General features: G+C 38.5%; 1 protein-coding gene across 1 annotated transcript; it reads left to right on the top strand.

Moving 5' to 3' along the window:
- The first annotated feature begins 161 nt into the window (after nucleotides 1–161).
- On the top strand, nucleotides 162–17,503 carry mtmr6 (myotubularin related protein 6). Its single transcript, XM_022766311.1, has 15 exons — nucleotides 162–361; nucleotides 3,428–3,559; nucleotides 5,794–5,956; nucleotides 6,140–6,297; nucleotides 7,396–7,524; nucleotides 8,797–8,931; nucleotides 9,743–9,875; nucleotides 10,012–10,121; nucleotides 10,448–10,573; nucleotides 11,479–11,528; nucleotides 12,351–12,444; nucleotides 12,557–12,663; nucleotides 13,613–13,747; nucleotides 13,870–13,996; nucleotides 14,685–17,503. Exons 1-15 carry the CDS (start codon nucleotides 338–340, stop codon nucleotides 15,039–15,041), a joined length of 1,980 nt encoding a protein of 659 aa, XP_022622032.1. The 5' UTR covers nucleotides 162–337; the 3' UTR covers nucleotides 15,042–17,503.

Here is a 17,503-nt window from a genome sequence, read left to right as displayed (position 1 = left end):
ATAAGGTTGTGATTAATCAAAACTAAACAAAGTTATTACTAATTATTAATACAGAGAATTAGTTATATTCGGACCCCATTTTTTGTTATCTAAATACCTACATAAACTCGTACTTTTATTTTTAAAATCCCACACCACAACTATTGACGTGATTGCCAGGATCTTTACGCGGATGGAAGAGTAGAATAATTGACAATAAACACATATCGTATGCCTCCGACAAAGTAAAGGTGGTTTGTGAAGCAGTTTCAGCTATCACATTATCAATGATACAGTTTTCACCGGAAGGCGTAGTTTGAAGCTTTTCAGTCGCTGACAGCTGCCTTGACTCGAAGAAATGGAGCATATCCGAACGCCAAAGGTAGCTAACATTTCTAGCTAATTGCAAATAGATGGGATACAGTCAGCAGCTCGGCCTTCTCTTTGGGGGATTTTTTTAATGCTTTAGTTTGTTTCGTTTGCCAGATATCAGTGTGTAGACTAAATGTGTGTGGATCGATCCAATACAATGATTGCTAGCAGGTGTCGCCAGCAGCTTGGAGTGCCAGACGTGACGAGCATCGATGAGCTGTTTGTTTTTTTCCCGTGCAGCAGATAGCTGGGCCCCCTTATTGAAATGTCACTACTTGCACGCCCTATTAGTGATTGAGTTAACGTTACACTGTCAAGCCAGTTAGTGCATTTAGTGTGATAATAAATCGGAAGGAGAAACCAAGCTACAATCAGACATGACTGTAAATCCGATAGTGCTATATGGTGCTCACACCCTGGGTGATCATTGTAAGACTGACCCTTTTACATACAGTCTCACTATTTTACCATTTGGACAGTTATCCTAATCATACGATTAAGAATTGGGATTTTTCTCACACATTGAATGCTTTTGACTGTCCAATCACCCGAACTCCAAATAGGTACTGAAGACTAAACTGAAGCCAAACAACTCCCAAACAAGTAAGATGTGAAGATTGCTGCAGTACTGACTTGGCAGAGCATCACTAGAAACAATACAATGCAGCAGGTGGTGTCTTTGGCTTGTAGGCTTCAGACAGTGATGGTTTCAAAGTATTTGCAAACAGATGATGAATATGATATGATGATTTAGGTTTTTTTTTAATTAAATTGTTGTTAAAATATGTATTAAAAGTGCTACAACTAATACACTTTTCACCCATTGTGGAGGTATGAAAACATGTCACTGTCCATATACTTCTGGACTGCAGAGTTTATGGTTGGAGGCTATCCTTTAACATTTACCACTCAAACTTCTGCATAGGCCCGTGTAGCTCATAAGCTGGGGACACAAGCTAGGCCTACTCTTTGTTGTATGTGTATTGGTGAGGGTGTGTTTATTGAAAGGTGAGCTTTCTTATATCATGTTAGGAAGCAGTGTGACCTAATTTTTGAGCCTCCAGGATAATCACACTTACTAACTAGAGGGGCACTCAGAGAGGGCAGACCTGCGCCAAGGCCAAAGTCAAACAACATACACCAGACTTCAGAGAAATAAAAATTAACTTCATAGTAAATTAGCCAAATCTGCAAAAAAAATGAATGGCTGCTTCCCTGGTCCATGCCTCATTCCTCCACCAAGTTCAGTGCAAACCTGTTCAGTACTTTTTGCATACTGAATAACCTCCTTGGTGGAGGTAACAAAGTACACTCAATTCTTAGATAACACAATTGCCAATGGAGTAAGGATACTCTGGGATCAGGTGGGTGTGTTTCCATGCAGACTGGGTGTGGCCCCACTGTCTAAATCCTTCTGTTTGTTTGCTTGAATAAAACAGCACAAGAGAGCATTGCTATTTAGAAATGGTAACCAGATGTTTTCACTTTGTGTAAAAAGGCTGGTGCTATGTGTCTTTGAGTATTTTGTTGGATGAAACAGTTTTTAATTAGCATTAACCCTGTGGTCAATCTGCATCAGAAATTAGCTAATGCTTTTAAAAGATTTACTTTTTAAAGAAAGTAGGCAATTTTTGAACTCGTCCTGACGTGGTGTTGACCCACCACGCTGCATTTGCAGTACTTTGAAACATAGCTTAGACAGCTCCATTAATTTACAAAAATATAAACCTTCACTTCATCAACTTTCATGAGATTGAATGAGATGTTCTGTCTTTCTTTTCCTCTCTTGCTAATCTCACTCATTCACTCACACACACTGCTGGCTTCCTGTATGTGCTATGAAGTCTGCCTTTGACAGAGCTGTGTCCTGCTGGTTGCTGGGAGACAGAGATAGACTCAACCATTTCATCATATCTGACAACAACAGGAAAACGGAAACAGGAGAAGAAGTCTGAGTCAAGAGAACCACTGCTGTGATGAATCATGAATTTGGACAGTTAGCAGCGACAGCAGCAAATCTAATAGTCTAGTAGCCTTTTGGCCACAGAGTGAATGTGAATAGTAACAATCAGCATATGTTGTTTTAATAAGGATAACTCTTATTCTAATGGATTTTAGTTTTAAAAGGAATGCAGGACTGTAGAGTGAACATGTATTTAATGTCCATCAACAGTTTCTCAGAATACATGCCTGTCATATTGGGACTGATCTTATTAAGCTCTGTGATATTTATTTAGTAGTATGGTGTAATAGTGTTATAGACAATATGCATACACTAATGAAGTACATTTACCCTTGACTGTTGGTTTTCTGCCAAACCTTATTTAATGGAGTTTTGAATGGGCACTCTGACCATCAGGGAATATAAAACTGGTTGTTTATTACAGCTGGACCGCAACCTTCTTCCTGTGTTAAAACTTGTGACTTGAGTAAATGTTCTACAGTCAGTATCTACTGTATGTGTGTTTATGTGCTTGGATGAATTGGGGATGGGATTATTGCAAAAACATAACAAGGCTATACCTAATCCGTATAGCAGAATACATTTTCAATAACTTGGGAAATTTAAAAGATGAATTGGGTTTGGCTTGAGTTGGTAAGGGTTGGTTAAATTAAGGTCTGGATAGTTTATTTATCATCACATTTATGAGTGTTACATTATTCAGTGACTACCATCATTAAACATTTTTGTACTATATCTGGAAAACATTTGTGACTCTCATCATAATGGAACTGGCAGCTGATATAGAGGGCCAGGTGGTCTGGATTAGGTAGTGTGCCAGCTGGAGCCAATGCCAAGTGCCACTTGCATTAATTTTGTAACAGGTGTCATTGCTGTTAGCAAGATCCTTTTCCTCTTTTCAGTATATCCTGTACATAACTTTATAACCAGCTGACAAAGTTAATCTTATTGTTAACTACCAGCTACCTGCAGATTAATGTTTGTGTGTGTGTGTGTTTGTGTGTGTGTGTGTGTGTGTGTGTGGGTGTGTGTGTGTGTGTGTGTGTGTGGGTGTGTGTGTGTGTGTGTGTGTGTGGGTGTGTGTGTGTGTGTGTGTGTGTGTTTTGTTTGCAGGTGGAGCAGGTGCGACTTTTGGATCGTTTCAGCAACAAATCCACAAATGGCACACTGTACCTCACAGCTACACATCTCATCTTTGTGGAGAGCAGCTCTAACAACTCAGCCTCTGCAGGACAGGAGATCTGGGTGAGTCCCTTTTTCTCCAAGCAAATGCAAACATATGGATGCAGCCACCATGAATGTACCATTGGTTTTTCATTGGTGAAAATGTGATAAAAAAAACACAGTTGGGCTCAATCTACAGTGCCAAGTGTTAGGTGGGTTAAAAGGGAGGCTCCCTATGACTAAATCTCCATATGCGACAGAAATTTCACCTGCTGGTGCTGATTTACCAAAAGTCCGAAGTGAGATGGTATGATTTCAAGCACCCCAATTCCTGCGGGTAACTGAGTTGTCATCTGACCTGTTTTTAGCCTTCCAATTAACTTTTTTTTGTCTGCAGTATATTATTTTTGGACTCCCACACTGGAAGGACTTATGCAGTGTAATGTTGCCAGTAGCAAAATTATTGCTGCTGGTTTTTTCATAATCTGCAGCCAGTTTTATCTGTTTTGAGGTCCTTGAAGCACAGTTGGAAAAAGCTGACAGGCATAGAAAGTACAAGATAATGGAGTTTAAAGACTGGTGTTTTAATTGCAAAGAATGCCGTAAATGACCATTCTACAGAAACTTGAGCTTCAGTGTGAGGTTGGTGTTGCCTATCCACAGCCACACAAAGAGCCTTCGGTGTTACCACCACAAGGAAGTCTGGAACCTGATTTGTGTGTGTGTGTGTGTGTGTGTGTGTGTGTGTGTGTGTGTTGGGGAAAAAGAGAGATTGTGCAAGCCTGTCTGTGATAAGAGGAAGTAGGGTAGTGTTTCAAAAGCCTCACAGATAATACAGTAGCAAGGTGTCTTGTTAGGCTTCTGTGCATACACGTGAATTGTATATGTGTGTGTTTTCTGCCTCCCCTTGAAAGAAGATTACAGTTTTAGCACCATGAGAACTGTGTTGTTGATGTCAGTAGGTCATCCTGATTTGCTGGTGCTCTCCTTTTTTTTTTTTTAATGTATAAATGGCAGTATTCGAGTGAGAGAAACATGTAAGAAACAGAACTTTAGTCAGGAGATGTACGATGCTGTTATAATGGGCCAATGGCAGTCATCTGACACAGTTTAATGGGAATGTATCACTGGGAAATAATGTGCAAGAGTTTTGGTCTCATGTAATGTAATTTGGACATGTGATTTTGCATATTTTCCCCATATTGTTGTCAATCTTAGAAAATATTTTGTTATTGTATCATGTGATTTGTGATAGTGATTTCATACATATGATCCAGTCCTATTTAATGGCTTCTACAGAGTTTTGTTGACATATTGCACACTTTTAAACTGTATATTATGCTTTCTGTATGTAAATAATTGCCGTGTACGTTATATATGTACTTTATGTAGAAAAAAGTACTATAGTATTTAGAATGCCACAGTCTGCATTGTTGAAATGTTAGTGGGGTATGAAATGCTTTATGCAGCAGATCCCGGGCCATGACCTCCTTCCCAACCATCCTTCCTGCATATGTGCTGAGAAAAGGGAACATTTTCTTTGACTCTTTTTTTTATGTCCTGTTTGTGTGTGTGTAGGTGTCTGTATGCATGTGCTATGCGTTGTATACTATATTAATCTGCATTTGTGGAGGCCATTTACAATCAGTCTGTAAGTCTGAGTGAGAGTTTGTCACCTTTTGTCATACTTATTGTACTTAAAATATAAAGTATTAAACAGCAGTTGAGTCACTGTCTCAACAGCTGGTGAGATTGGCATTTACAAGGTTGAGGCAAACAGTAGTTTGCTATTACTAATTTCACCTTGCCCTTTGTCTGTGTGCGCTTTTTAAAAGGCAGTGGTTTGCTTTTACGTCCTCTTCGAACATTTTTTAAGCTATTGTTCTTGAATAAGCATCATAGAGTGTTACATTAGTTAATCATCACATTCTTGCTTGTTTATATGCTTTACGTTTACCTGAGGTGCAGATAATAATGAGAATCACAAAAGTGCCTTGTTTTGACCATTTCTTCCTATCTGTTATTTACTGGTTCTTCATGATCTCTAGTCACACACGGACTTGTATGTCATATAGAGGTTCCTAGTGCATACTTTATACACAGTACATGGATAACAGCACTTGCATTTTTAGTAATATGTTGCTGTTATTGTTAAATAATCGATTATCTCTTCTTCTCTACTTTTTCTCTTTCAATGTAATTCAGTCAAATTAATAGAAACAAATCATCACCTGATTTAAACCAGCAATCCACTGAATATAATAAATGCTCTTTTTTCTCTTTGCTCTGTTCCTCCCTCCCTCCCTTCCTTACAGATTTTGCATCACCATATAGCCTCTGTGGAGAAGCTCTCTCTGACCACCACAGGCTGTCCTCTGGTCATCCAGTGTCGTAACTTCAGGGTCGTTCATTTTGTGGTACAGAGAGAAAGAGACTGCCACGATGTCTACAGTTCACTGCTGCGTCTCCTACGTCCTGGTGGGTTTCAGTGTGTCTGTCTGTGTTAAAGTCATTGTTTCTGCTTGGCCATTTAGTGGGATCTGTGTGCTATCATTGACCTTCCTATCCTTTTGTTGCTTTCTTGCCCCTCCTGTTTTTATTGACATTCATACACAGTGTTATAGATATTATCCTCTTCTGGTTTTCTCCTTCTCTGCCCAGTATCCTATGAGGAGCTATATGCCTTCTCCTACAACCCCAAACAGAATGACCAACAGAGAGAGGAAGGATGGCAGCTCATTGATCTGGGGGCGGAGTTTGAGAGGATGGGCGTCCCCTGCGACCAATGGCAGCTCACTGACGTCAACAGAGACTACAAGGTAGGCAGTTGGCTAGAGTTGTAAAGTATAAGTGGAGACAATTTGTCAAAAGGAAGATCCTTTAACAGTTGTAGTACTTCTTTGTTATCTTGGATGTTGTAGCCTCTCTTATGTGCTAAGAGCAAGGCGAACAAGCATATTGTCTCTACAATGTTGCACTTTTTTTATCAGCATTACATCCTTTATAATTAAATGGATAAACACAGAGATTATGTCAGTGCATTTAGTTTGGATATTGTCCATGTAGAGGAAGTGACAAAATAAAACTAAAACTAAAAAAAGTTAAATTAAAAAAACAAGAAATACTTCCAAATGGTAATAGGCAAGCCCAGTAAAAACAGGCTTTGCTGACGGTTGGTAAACCTTGGCACCTTCTCTGTTGTAGGTAAAGTTCATTGCACACAAAGAAAAAATAGAGTATAAATAGAATAGAATAGAAAGAGTAGGCGCTTTGTTGTTTGGCTGCCATTATAGAAGCTGTACATGTTTTATGTAGCTGTGGTGTATGTTGTTTTGGTATATAGTTGTATTTTGGCAGTGTAAAGTACAAAGTACTTTAGTGTGCTTTGTGCAAACAATGTCCTGGCTTGTCAGGCTCAAATGTGAGGCTATGTAAACTGGCTATGACTGAGGGTGTGGTGATATTGTAGGGAAATGGTTATTGCAGTAAATTGGACAAACCAGTTGGATATTACCACACACAGACATTATGCATGCAGCTCCAGAAGGGAGCACTAGAGCTTCATTAGTTTACTCAGTGCTAAATATTATAGTATTATAGACAAATAAAGCTTCAGTCATTTTTTTGTCTCTAAAGAAAATTGATGTGCTTTAAAGAAGTGATTACTCCCAGGACAGTGCAGAATATTATGAGCCTCAACTACAGTTTTGCCGTGTTACTGATAACATTTTGATTCAGCACAATATGTTTATCTACAGAACCATTTTAGAGTAGAATCTTCTTTGTGTTGAATGACTGATTAAAGACTTTTGTTATAAGCACCATGTTTGATGGTTCAGAGCAGGTAGATGTCTGTCATTATCTTTTGTTTGTGATTGTATATGTGATGTTTGTGTCGTCTGTATCTTGTTTTCCAGGTGTGTGAGACATATCCACGGGACCTGTATGTTCCCATCACAGCCAGTAAGCCTATCATCGTGGGGAGTTCCAAGTTCAGAAGCAAAGGACGTTTTCCTGTACTCACATACTTCTACCAGGAGAAAAAGGTACTTAATAAACTGTAATAGCATACTCACAAAAGAATACAAAATGTTTTACAGAGTGGGAAAAGTAATCTTTTTATGCATTTATTTTATAAAGTTTTGTTTGAGTTTTTGGTTTGTTATAGTACTTTATAGAGAGAATGAGGAAGGGGAAAAATACTATTGAAAGGAACAAGACTGCCATTATATTCTACATTACACCCACGGCACATAATTGTTTAAAGTCTTGCTAGTAAGAGAGCTAAAACATAAAGATTTTCCACAAGGTGGCAATAGAGGAAAGGCCATAGAATTACTGAAATTGAAAGGAGTATTCTCTAGGTTATATGAATATGCTAAGCAAATTTTATGGGAACGTGCACATGGAATTGTGTAACAACATGTACATAGTGGCTCTGCAGGAAAACTCATAAGGTGTCTAACAAAGGATTTTTCCTCTGCGTACATGTATGTGTTTAACAAATTTCATGGAAATCTGCTCATTATAGAGGGTCACCAAAATTGTTAGGGATCACTGTTTGAGGCTCATGAAATTTTCAGGGAAATCTGGACAGTAGTTGTCAAGATATCTTGTTGAATACAAAAATGTCAGAGGGACCGATGAACAGACATGACTATTATTGCACCCTACAAAACAAAACTTGTATTAAACACATTTTACAGCACTGTAACTACATTAAGAAGTTAGAATCAACATTATCTGTACATGCCTATTCACATTAATGCATTTTAAACTTGGAAAGATAGCAATTCACTATTTTGACTATTTTAATTCTGACAACAACTTTTCTGTCCTGCCCACTGTCTATTCTGCATTAGTCAACTTGTCAAAACCTGACTCTTAATAACGGTTTGGCAAAACTAACTGTCTGTACTCTGCACACATTCTGTAGACAGTCTGCAGACAGTCTGCATCAGTGCATTTTTGGCAGATGGACTTCTGGGTTTTTTTGGAATAGGTTCAAGCACAGGCTATATAGTGCACCACAAAATGGCTTAGTCATTATCAATTATCCATTGAGGATTGGAAAGCTGAAACACAATACTAATGTTTTCTATCTATAATCAAAACTAAAAAAAAAAAAGCAAAATGGCTAATAAATTGTTATCAATATTTGAACTCCTTGTCAATTTGATAAAGCTAAAACAAATATTCGGTGAGATATGGAGGGAGGTTATGACTGTGGTCAAATGATCTAGTTTTAGTTGATAATTTAGCAGTGGTATTTTGTATTTTTGTAACTGTCCTTGTTCTGACTCTGTTCACATTGATAGGCAGCAGTGTGTCGATGCAGTCAGCCTCTCTCTGGGTTTAGTGCACGATGCTTAGAGGACGAGAGCATGCTGCAGGCCATCAGCAAAGCCAATCACAACAGCCGATTCGTCTATGTCATGGATACCAGGCCAAAGGTAAGGTGGTTATAACCAAACAAAGACCTCAGAATAACATGTACAATGTTTATTAACAGCAGATATGTTTTTTAAATGTACTGTATTTACAGACCTGGTGAAAATTATTGGCACTCCTGAATTTTAAGTTCAAATGAACCAATTTTGTATTGCCAGTCTATTTTTAATGAAATGTCCAAAGTTTCTGAAGGAAAAGATTAGTGAAATAGTGAACCACAAAATGTACCCCAGGCACACTAATTGGCACTGTTCATCAGTATTTGGTTGTAGAACCTTTGGCATCAATGACAGCCTCTAAACATTTCTTGTAGCCATCTAGAAGCTCCTTGCACATGTTAGCTGGTAGTTTCTGCCACTCTTCCATTGCTGTTTTCTTTAAGTTTACAGGGTCCCTTTTTGCAATAGCAGGTTTCAGCTCTCTCCAAAGGTTTTCAGTGGGATTTAGGTCAGGACTCTTTGCTGGCCAGTCCATCTTTTCCTTTTCAACCATACTTTTGGTAATGAACCCAGACGTATAACTGGGTTCAATACTACATAAGCACACAGAGTAGCAGAGAAGCAAAGAGATTAAGGGCTGAAACCAGTTGACACTAGGCAGAATGCAAATACAATGCAATGACATAATAAGGGTATTATGTCATCTGGCAACATTTAGAGACTTTTTGAGCAGGCTTTAGCTAGCAAGTAGTTGTTTACATCAGTTCTACAACAGTTTTCAACCATGTTCTCAGTTTTGCACACTGACCACACACCATTAAGCCTTATACTAGGTTTTGACCAAATATTGTTATCTGTTTTTTCTGTCCTGCAGTTGAATGCGCTAGCTAACCGAGCGGCAGGTAAAGGCTATGAGAACGAAGACAACTACTCTAACATCCGCTTCCAGTTTGTCGGCATCGAAAATATCCATGTGATGAGGACCAGTCTGCAGAAACTGCTAGAAGGTTAAACACCTTACTACACACATCAGGACACATATAAAACTGTCAGTGTATTTTTTGCAGATTATGAAGGGTACTTCTATAATTAATAAGACAAAGTGCAAGTAGTCAGTAAATGGTCTATGTATGTTTCTCTCAGTGACTGGGACTCGCTCTCTCTCCATGAGTGACTACTTGGTTGGCCTGGAAAGTAGTGGCTGGCTACGGCATATCAAGGCCATTGTAGACGCAGCTATCTTTCTCGCCAAGGTACATTTTTTAACTTTCCTTGTTCTTGATTTTTCTTTTTCTGAGCGTGCATTTAATCCCACATTAAGATCTTTATTCAAGATATTCAAATACTTTTTTCTGAAGGTAATATGTGGCATCTTCCTATAAACAATGTTTAAAGCATGCACTTTAACCATAATGATATAATCATCTCTACCTTCTATAAATCTTAACTGTCCACCTTCAACCTGCTCATAATTGGCCCATTTCCACTAACCAATCATAAACACTGACTTCCAAGGACTGCTTAATTTGTTTTAATCATATCACAATATTTTGCTGTCTGTCTTCACTCTTCATCCCAGGCGGTGACAGTGGAAGGAGCCAGTGTGTTGGTTCATTGTTCAGACGGATGGGACAGAACGGCCCAAGTCTGTTCCCTAGGGTCCTTGCTCATGGACCCTTACTACCGTACAATGAAGGGCTTCATGGTACTAGCCACAAACACACACACACACACACACACACACACACACACACACACACACACACACACACACACACACACACACACACACACACACACACACAGACAGACAGTGTGGTACTATTTTAAACAGGGGCGGACTGGCCATTCGGAAGTTTGGGAAGACTCCCGAATGGCCTGTCCATTTCAGGCTGAACTGGCCAGTGGTCAAAGAGTTTTGTCTGATATCAGTTACTGTAGCAGGGACACGACAGGTAGTATTGCATGTATTATGATTTTTATTTATTTATTCATTTATTTATTCATTCATTCATTCATTCATTCATTCATTCATAGGGCTATATATTTTTATAGATTATAAACAACAGTTTGCAACATGTTAACACACAAAGCCAACATTAAATCAACATAAGACACGCCAAAACAGACAACAACAAATATTATATATATGTATGATGTGTACTGCATTGTAGTTTTTGATTATGTGTTTAAAAACATTATGCATGTATGTGTGAACATTTGTAGCTATTTTAGCCCTCTATGACTGACTGCACACATTTTGGTAGTTAGCAGTATATTGTGACTCTAGCTCAGGCTTGCCTGACCTGGTCTTGTTTTGATTCAATGCAGTGGTGATGTGCTTATACAGACTGAGGAGGAGGGTGTCAGACATCCTATAGTGGCTTGAAGGTCTTCAGCATAATCTGATTCTCTTTATACCACAAAAACATTATTAGTGTTGAAATTACTGCCAAAAAATTTTATGCTCGCGAGTATAAAGGGCCTCTCCATCTCAAAGTCCGAGGCTGAATTACAGTACCAGTATGTCCCTTAGTTTAAAAAAGGACCAAAGAGCTGATCATGAATGAATCAATATGAACTTACTTTTCCCTTACATTTGTCTTTTAGGTACTGATAGAGAAAGACTGGATCTCCTTTGGTCACAAGTTTGCCGACAGGTGAGCTTTCAACTGTGTCTTCCCAGAGATGTGGTTGCGACTAGAGCAAACTAAAACAGGAACTCATAATTGCATTTGCCCCATTTAATATTTCTTTATATTGTATGACTATTGTATATTACCTGATTTATATATATATATATATGTATATATAGACTACATACTACAGGTGGACTCAGGTGGCTGCAGGGGGTAGTTGCTCACCCTGGTGCCCCAGAGGCCAAAAAATACTTCACCTACCAGTGCCCAATTGACTGCCCTCATTGGTGCCCTTTCACTGGAAGAAAATGTGATAGTACCCTGTAAAATAACCCTAAAACAGAGAAAACATGATAAAGTCTGCTTTAAGGCTGCTTTAGGTGCTGTATGGTTGTCCTTCTAGTGGAAATAAAATGGAAGTGCTATATAAAGTATATTTACTTTAGTGTTTTTACTTTTCACTACCCTGAAAAGATCTTTCAAAACAGGTAATTCTCAAAGCATAATATAGTATAATATTTTTTTTACTGCAGATGTGTTTGAGAAATAAACATTTAAGTTGTTATGCATTCCCTCTATTTTATTACAGAGATGCTGTTTTCCTTATATTCACCCTATAAAATGTTCATCTCAATTGGGGATGTAGCCCTCTTACATAACATGCTGCTGTTCTCTCCTAATGGAGGACAACAGAATGTATTAGGTGCCATATATTTTTTTTGCTCCCTCCCCTCAGACAGCCTGAGTCCACCATTGCTACATGCATACTAAATATATACTATTTATACTCCTTAGCTGTTTCTTCAATGTGAAATTATGTGTTTTTGTATTGTGTACCTATAGGTGTGATCAGTTGGATGGGGATCCCAAAGAGGTGTCTCCTATCTTCACTCAGTTCCTGGAGTGTGTCTGGCAGCTGACGGAGCAGTTCCCACAGGTGTGTGGAAGTGTGCGAGCGACATGATGTTTATTGTATTTACACAGATCAACAGTATGTGCCTTAAATGTGGTGTTTTATTGTATTTATTTAATGATAACTCTCTCCTTAGGCATTTGAGTTCAGTGAGTGGTTCCTGCTGCAGATCCATGAACATGTCCACTCTTGTCAATATGGAAACTTCCTTGGCAACAATCAGAGACAGAGAGAAGAGTTGCAGTGAGTCCAACAAACACACACGTTTGTGTAGAGTATTTGTCTTTTTAGTTGGTTTGTTTTCTCAAAGTGTTCCGCATGTTTTCGCTTCTGTTGGCTATAGAGATGACAACTGCAACATATTAATTTTTTTTTTTTTCTAAAAGGATAACCTTTTTAAACTTTTCTTGTATTTTATTGACAAATTCATCATCAGACCTCTATTTTAGAGGCTTTGAAGAGACATTGAAAAACAGGTGTAAACAAACATTACTTGTGTGGCTGCACTTGTAACCATTACCACAGAAGTACGACCTCTAAAATAAACAATTGGGAATTGGGGATTGGCCAAAAGTGGTTCTCTGTGGAAATATACAGTAAACAAAATGTAGGTTAATTAATATAACAAATAATTTGTCAGTTGCTGTTGGGGACACTGCCAGAGAAAAATATTCCACATTGATTTTCAGATATTTCTCTTTTTGTTTAAACCTGGAAGTACTCATCGTCATCATGTGGGAAACAGCCACATGCTGTACCAACCTAAAACAAGCACTCTTTATTGTGGATTGTAATTCACACTGGTCTGACAAATACTTTATGTTCTCAAATTACACTGTCCAGCCTCATTACCTACTCTGTTGTATGTTTCATTATATCAGAAGATTAATGGAGCAAAACAATGATACACACCTGCACAAGGTGGTTTTGAAAACAAATACTTATATAGACTGTATTTTTGTTACCGCTCTCTGGAAGCATGGATATGTGCAGAGGGCAGTGAAACATGATGGAAAGCATAGATTTCTGATCCTTTTCATGATAGAAAACGTAACTACATTTATTTTATGGTGGGCTCTCTGTAATTAATTAATAATTGATATTGGTTTTTGAATGACTAAAAAATCGTTTCATTAAACTGCGTTTAAGTTTGTGTGTTGCATGTCTCCTTAACTATTGTTTTGTATTCAAGGCTCAGAGAGAGGACACACTCACTGTGGGCGTTTCTAATGAGCGAAAAACAGAACTACTTGAATCCATTCTACAGCCCGGCATTCTCTGAATTGCACCCTGTGTTGGAGCCTTCCACCCTGCCTTACCATTTCAAGTCAGTACAGCCTTCCTCACCCTCCTGCTATTGTTTACATATTCATAGTGCTATACTTTAATTTTTCACATCTTTCTACAAGGAATCTTATCTTTGTGTTTGTATGCACCTGTGTCTCCAAGGTTCTGGAGGAACATGTACCACCAATTTGATCGGTCCATGCATCCACGTCAGTCTATCCTTAAAACCATTCTGACTCTGAGAGAGAACAGCCGCAAGGCAGAGAGCACATTGCAAGCACTGGAGAGTGTGAGTTGACATACAAATCTGTGTAGCCCATATGTTTAAGTTAAGATGTTGTTGTTTTGTATATTCAGTGTGGATATATAGTGTTGTTGCTTTTAGGAATGCAACGATTGATCAGCCATCAATCATTATTGGCTGATTTTCATAAAAAATACGTGATTGGTAGATCTGAATTAATGCCTCTAGTCACAGATCACCCTAAAACCGATCACCTGTGGTTGATACTCTGCTTTGTGCAACTGACAGAAGCACTGTGTGCTCTTTAGTGTAGTCCCATCTCCCACCTTGTTCAATGCGCCAATGCGCAACAGGCCACGAAAACAAAACAACATGTCGGCTGTGTGGAACTTTTACAAAGTGTGTGAGACTGATATAACGTATGCCATCTACAATGCATGCCAAATATGATCGATATCGGCCATCGATCGGACGATATCGGTATCGTGGCAAAAAAACATGATCCCATTTCTACAGAAAAAAGAGTAACTATGGTTGCAATTTTTTTTCTCATTATCCCAAGATCATGAGTTAATCATCTTACGTGGATAACAGTTTTTTTTTTTCTTGTGATATTGGTACAGAATAAGGCCACGATTATTTTGAGACAAGATAATTATCTTATTATTTTTGTCTTGAGATAAAATAATTGCAACCTGCTGATCTGTTGTCCTGTTCCTCCCTCTCTGTCCAGAGGCTCCAACAGCTCGGTGTGACCCCTGTTGCAACCTCTGAACCCCCTGCCCCTCCTCCCACTAGAGATCAGCACTCCAACTCCAACACCCTCCCACCACGTCCCGACTCCCTCATCCTGGGGGCACCTATAAACCACAAAGAAGTGCAGCGGCAGGTGGAGGAGGATGGGCAGGAGGAGGTCGGCGAGGAGGCCACGGAGAGCACCGACACAGAGCGGACAGTAGAAGGCAGCAGTGGCACTGAGAGCAGAAAGCAGAGCTACGGAGAGCTGGAAGGGACATACAACAGCGAGCTGGCCAAAGAAGAGCCAGCTGTTGTCAGTCTGGAGTTTGGAGTAGCACGCATGACCTGCTGAGATCAAACGAGTATTGTGGGAAACTGAGAGACAGGTGACTGAGAGAGAAGGCTTAGAAGTGTGTGCATGTTAAGAGGAAGCTGTCATTCTGTATGTGATTACGTACTGATTACGCAGTGGTCCTGAATGGGCCGAGTGGATGAAGTTGTATGTCTGTATAGTCTAAATCTCTATGGAAAGCCTCATTATTATGTCATATATAGCACCTATAGGAAAAAGGCTTGTTTTTTTTATGAATGTTGAAAAGCACTATAGGGAGGTAATGAATAGAAAAAGAGAATAAATTCATCAAAAAAAAACAGCGAGTCTTCTAGTTTGTGGCCTTGATATTCCAAACATATTTCTCCTCATGAAATCCCACACAAAATCACAGTTTTTGGCAGCAGAAATATTTCATTACATCCAACAGTTTGAATCCAACCTAATCTGAATGTTGCTTGTGACCTGAGCGCATTTTGCTCCAGTCGGACAGATTGAAAAAAATAAGAATCCTTAATGATGTAGAACGTCACTTCTACATCGTTAAGGATATTCTATGATAGTAAATTACGCTGAGTCAAAATTCGGCTACATCACTAAGTGCATCTGACTAAATGCAGTTTTAGTTGTTTTTTCATGGTCTGCGGTCATTTCTCTTATTTAACCATTGATCTGACAATGGTCCAGGTCCAGCTGTCCAACTGTCCCCTTTATTGATCATTTAATCCTATTTTACCTCTCACATTGATCAGATAATCTGACTTCCTAATGTGCATTGATCCCAAAATCCTATTGGACTTCTGAGTCTGCCATGTCAGTGGCTTATCATATATGACAGCTGACCGTGATCATGGGTCATTGTCATATGTAGGATATGATTGCTGGACTTATTTAAAAAAGAGAATTTTACTGAAGTTGATTTAAAAGATCAACTTTCGAAGATCAACAATAACCCAACACAGCACTTGCTGTATATCAGACTGTGTAACTTGATATGTATAACATATATATTATCATTTAGCACTATACAAATAAATTTAATTGAAAAATTGAATAACCAGTACGGCTTACTGTAGCTGCCAATGCTGGATGTTAAAATACCTTTGGAATAAGCACAGCTAGATAAAATATTGTTGTTGAAAAAAGTAATGGAATGGCTTTAGGTAAAAAAAAAAAAATCTTAAGGTTTCTTCTTGTCATTGCCACATATTAAAACATTACTTTGTTTTAACTGGGTTAGGTTTACTGCCCTGGGAGATAGCATGTGAATTTAGGGCAAAAGTTCTCATTTCTCATTTATTTTTGAGCCAGACTGTGTTTTGGCTCAGCTTTTATTTCTTGAGAACATAATAATTCTGTGTTAATTTCAGACTATGGTTGTAAGTTTGCTTCATATCAAAGCTCAGAAAGGATTTGGTCTTCATTGGATTTTATTTACTGTACAGGAAAACATTTTCTCAATCAGTGTGCTGCAGAAGGACAGGATGTTAAACCAGGAGGATGTCAGGATGATCAGGGTCAATGTGTAATGCTATGCAAATTCTTGATCATATACATAAATTTTGTTTGTACTGAGGTTTCCATGGCAACTTCACAACACTAAACTCAGTTCATTCTGCTGTGTTTTATCCAGCCTGGGTGCTATTAAATACTTGGAATTTGTGCTTACAGCTTTGGCAGTGAACTTCCTCCTTACACACCAATCTCTTCAGCAACATCACATACTGTAGGAAAAAATGGAGTTCTTACACACACATAAACCATTCATACCCCATACAGCCATTGGATAAACTGAGCACTGGCAAAAATACATTGTCTATGAGTAAACACACAAATCATTATTCATCTGTAACAACTTGCAGTGAAGTTTTCCTGGTAGTATATACCCCTGTGTCAACTTTTTCCAAGCTCCATATGCTCAAAGTTAACTGAAAAAAAGAGGATAATTGATGCAAAGAGTACACATAGAAGAATAGGGTTTTCAGCAAGTGAAATGTGGTTTCATCCTTAAACTATCTTTTTTATTTAAATTCCAAAGTAAGTCTTACAGTGTGAAAGTAATTTCAAATTGCTTGAATATGTGTATAATATAATTATAGTGTTATATATTTTGTATAAGGAAGTCATTCAAAGTACAAATTGAAATTTTGGAATTATTGCATATTGTTGTTTATGACACATTTGGAATGTTGACAAAGTGGTAACTGAGTTTATCACACCTCTAATACTAATTCACTACTGTTAAGGCAGTCTTCCTGTAGCCTACTTGTGCACATTATTTCACATTAAACATTGAGAAGTCTCTTCTAGAGACAAGCTGCCGAGGGGCTCTCCCAGGGTTTTGAATCATTCAGATGTGTACTGCACGCCATGCTGGTAGAACACCACTGAGGACAAGGAGGGAATACTGTACTTACACTCAACACAAAAGCATTCAATACTCATTCAAATGTCTATACATACTGAGAACAATACAATACTCT

This window comes from Seriola dumerili, unplaced genomic scaffold (assembly GCF_002260705.1).
Source record: "Seriola dumerili isolate Sdu_G_001 unplaced genomic scaffold, Sdu_1.0 BDQW01000822.1, whole genome shotgun sequence".
NCBI classification, from domain to species: Eukaryota; Metazoa; Chordata; class Actinopteri; order Carangiformes; family Carangidae; genus Seriola; species Seriola dumerili.
The sequence above is the reverse complement of the archived record's forward strand: the minus strand, read 5'-3'. Positions and strand labels throughout refer to the sequence as shown.

What these genes read in the sequence shown, in the direction of transcription:
- mtmr6 (XM_022766311.1), top strand. Translation starts at nt 338, where the DNA reads ATGGAGCATATCCGAACGCCAAAG. An exon ending in GTACAATGAAGGGCTTCATG is followed by an intron (nt 10,574 to 11,478) that starts GTACTAGCCACA and finishes TTTGTCTTTTAG; the next exon opens with GTACTGATAGAGAAAGACTG. An exon ending in ACCCTGCCTTACCATTTCAA is followed by an intron (nt 13,748 to 13,869) that starts GTCAGTACAGCC and finishes TGTGTCTCCAAG; the next exon opens with GTTCTGGAGGAACATGTACC.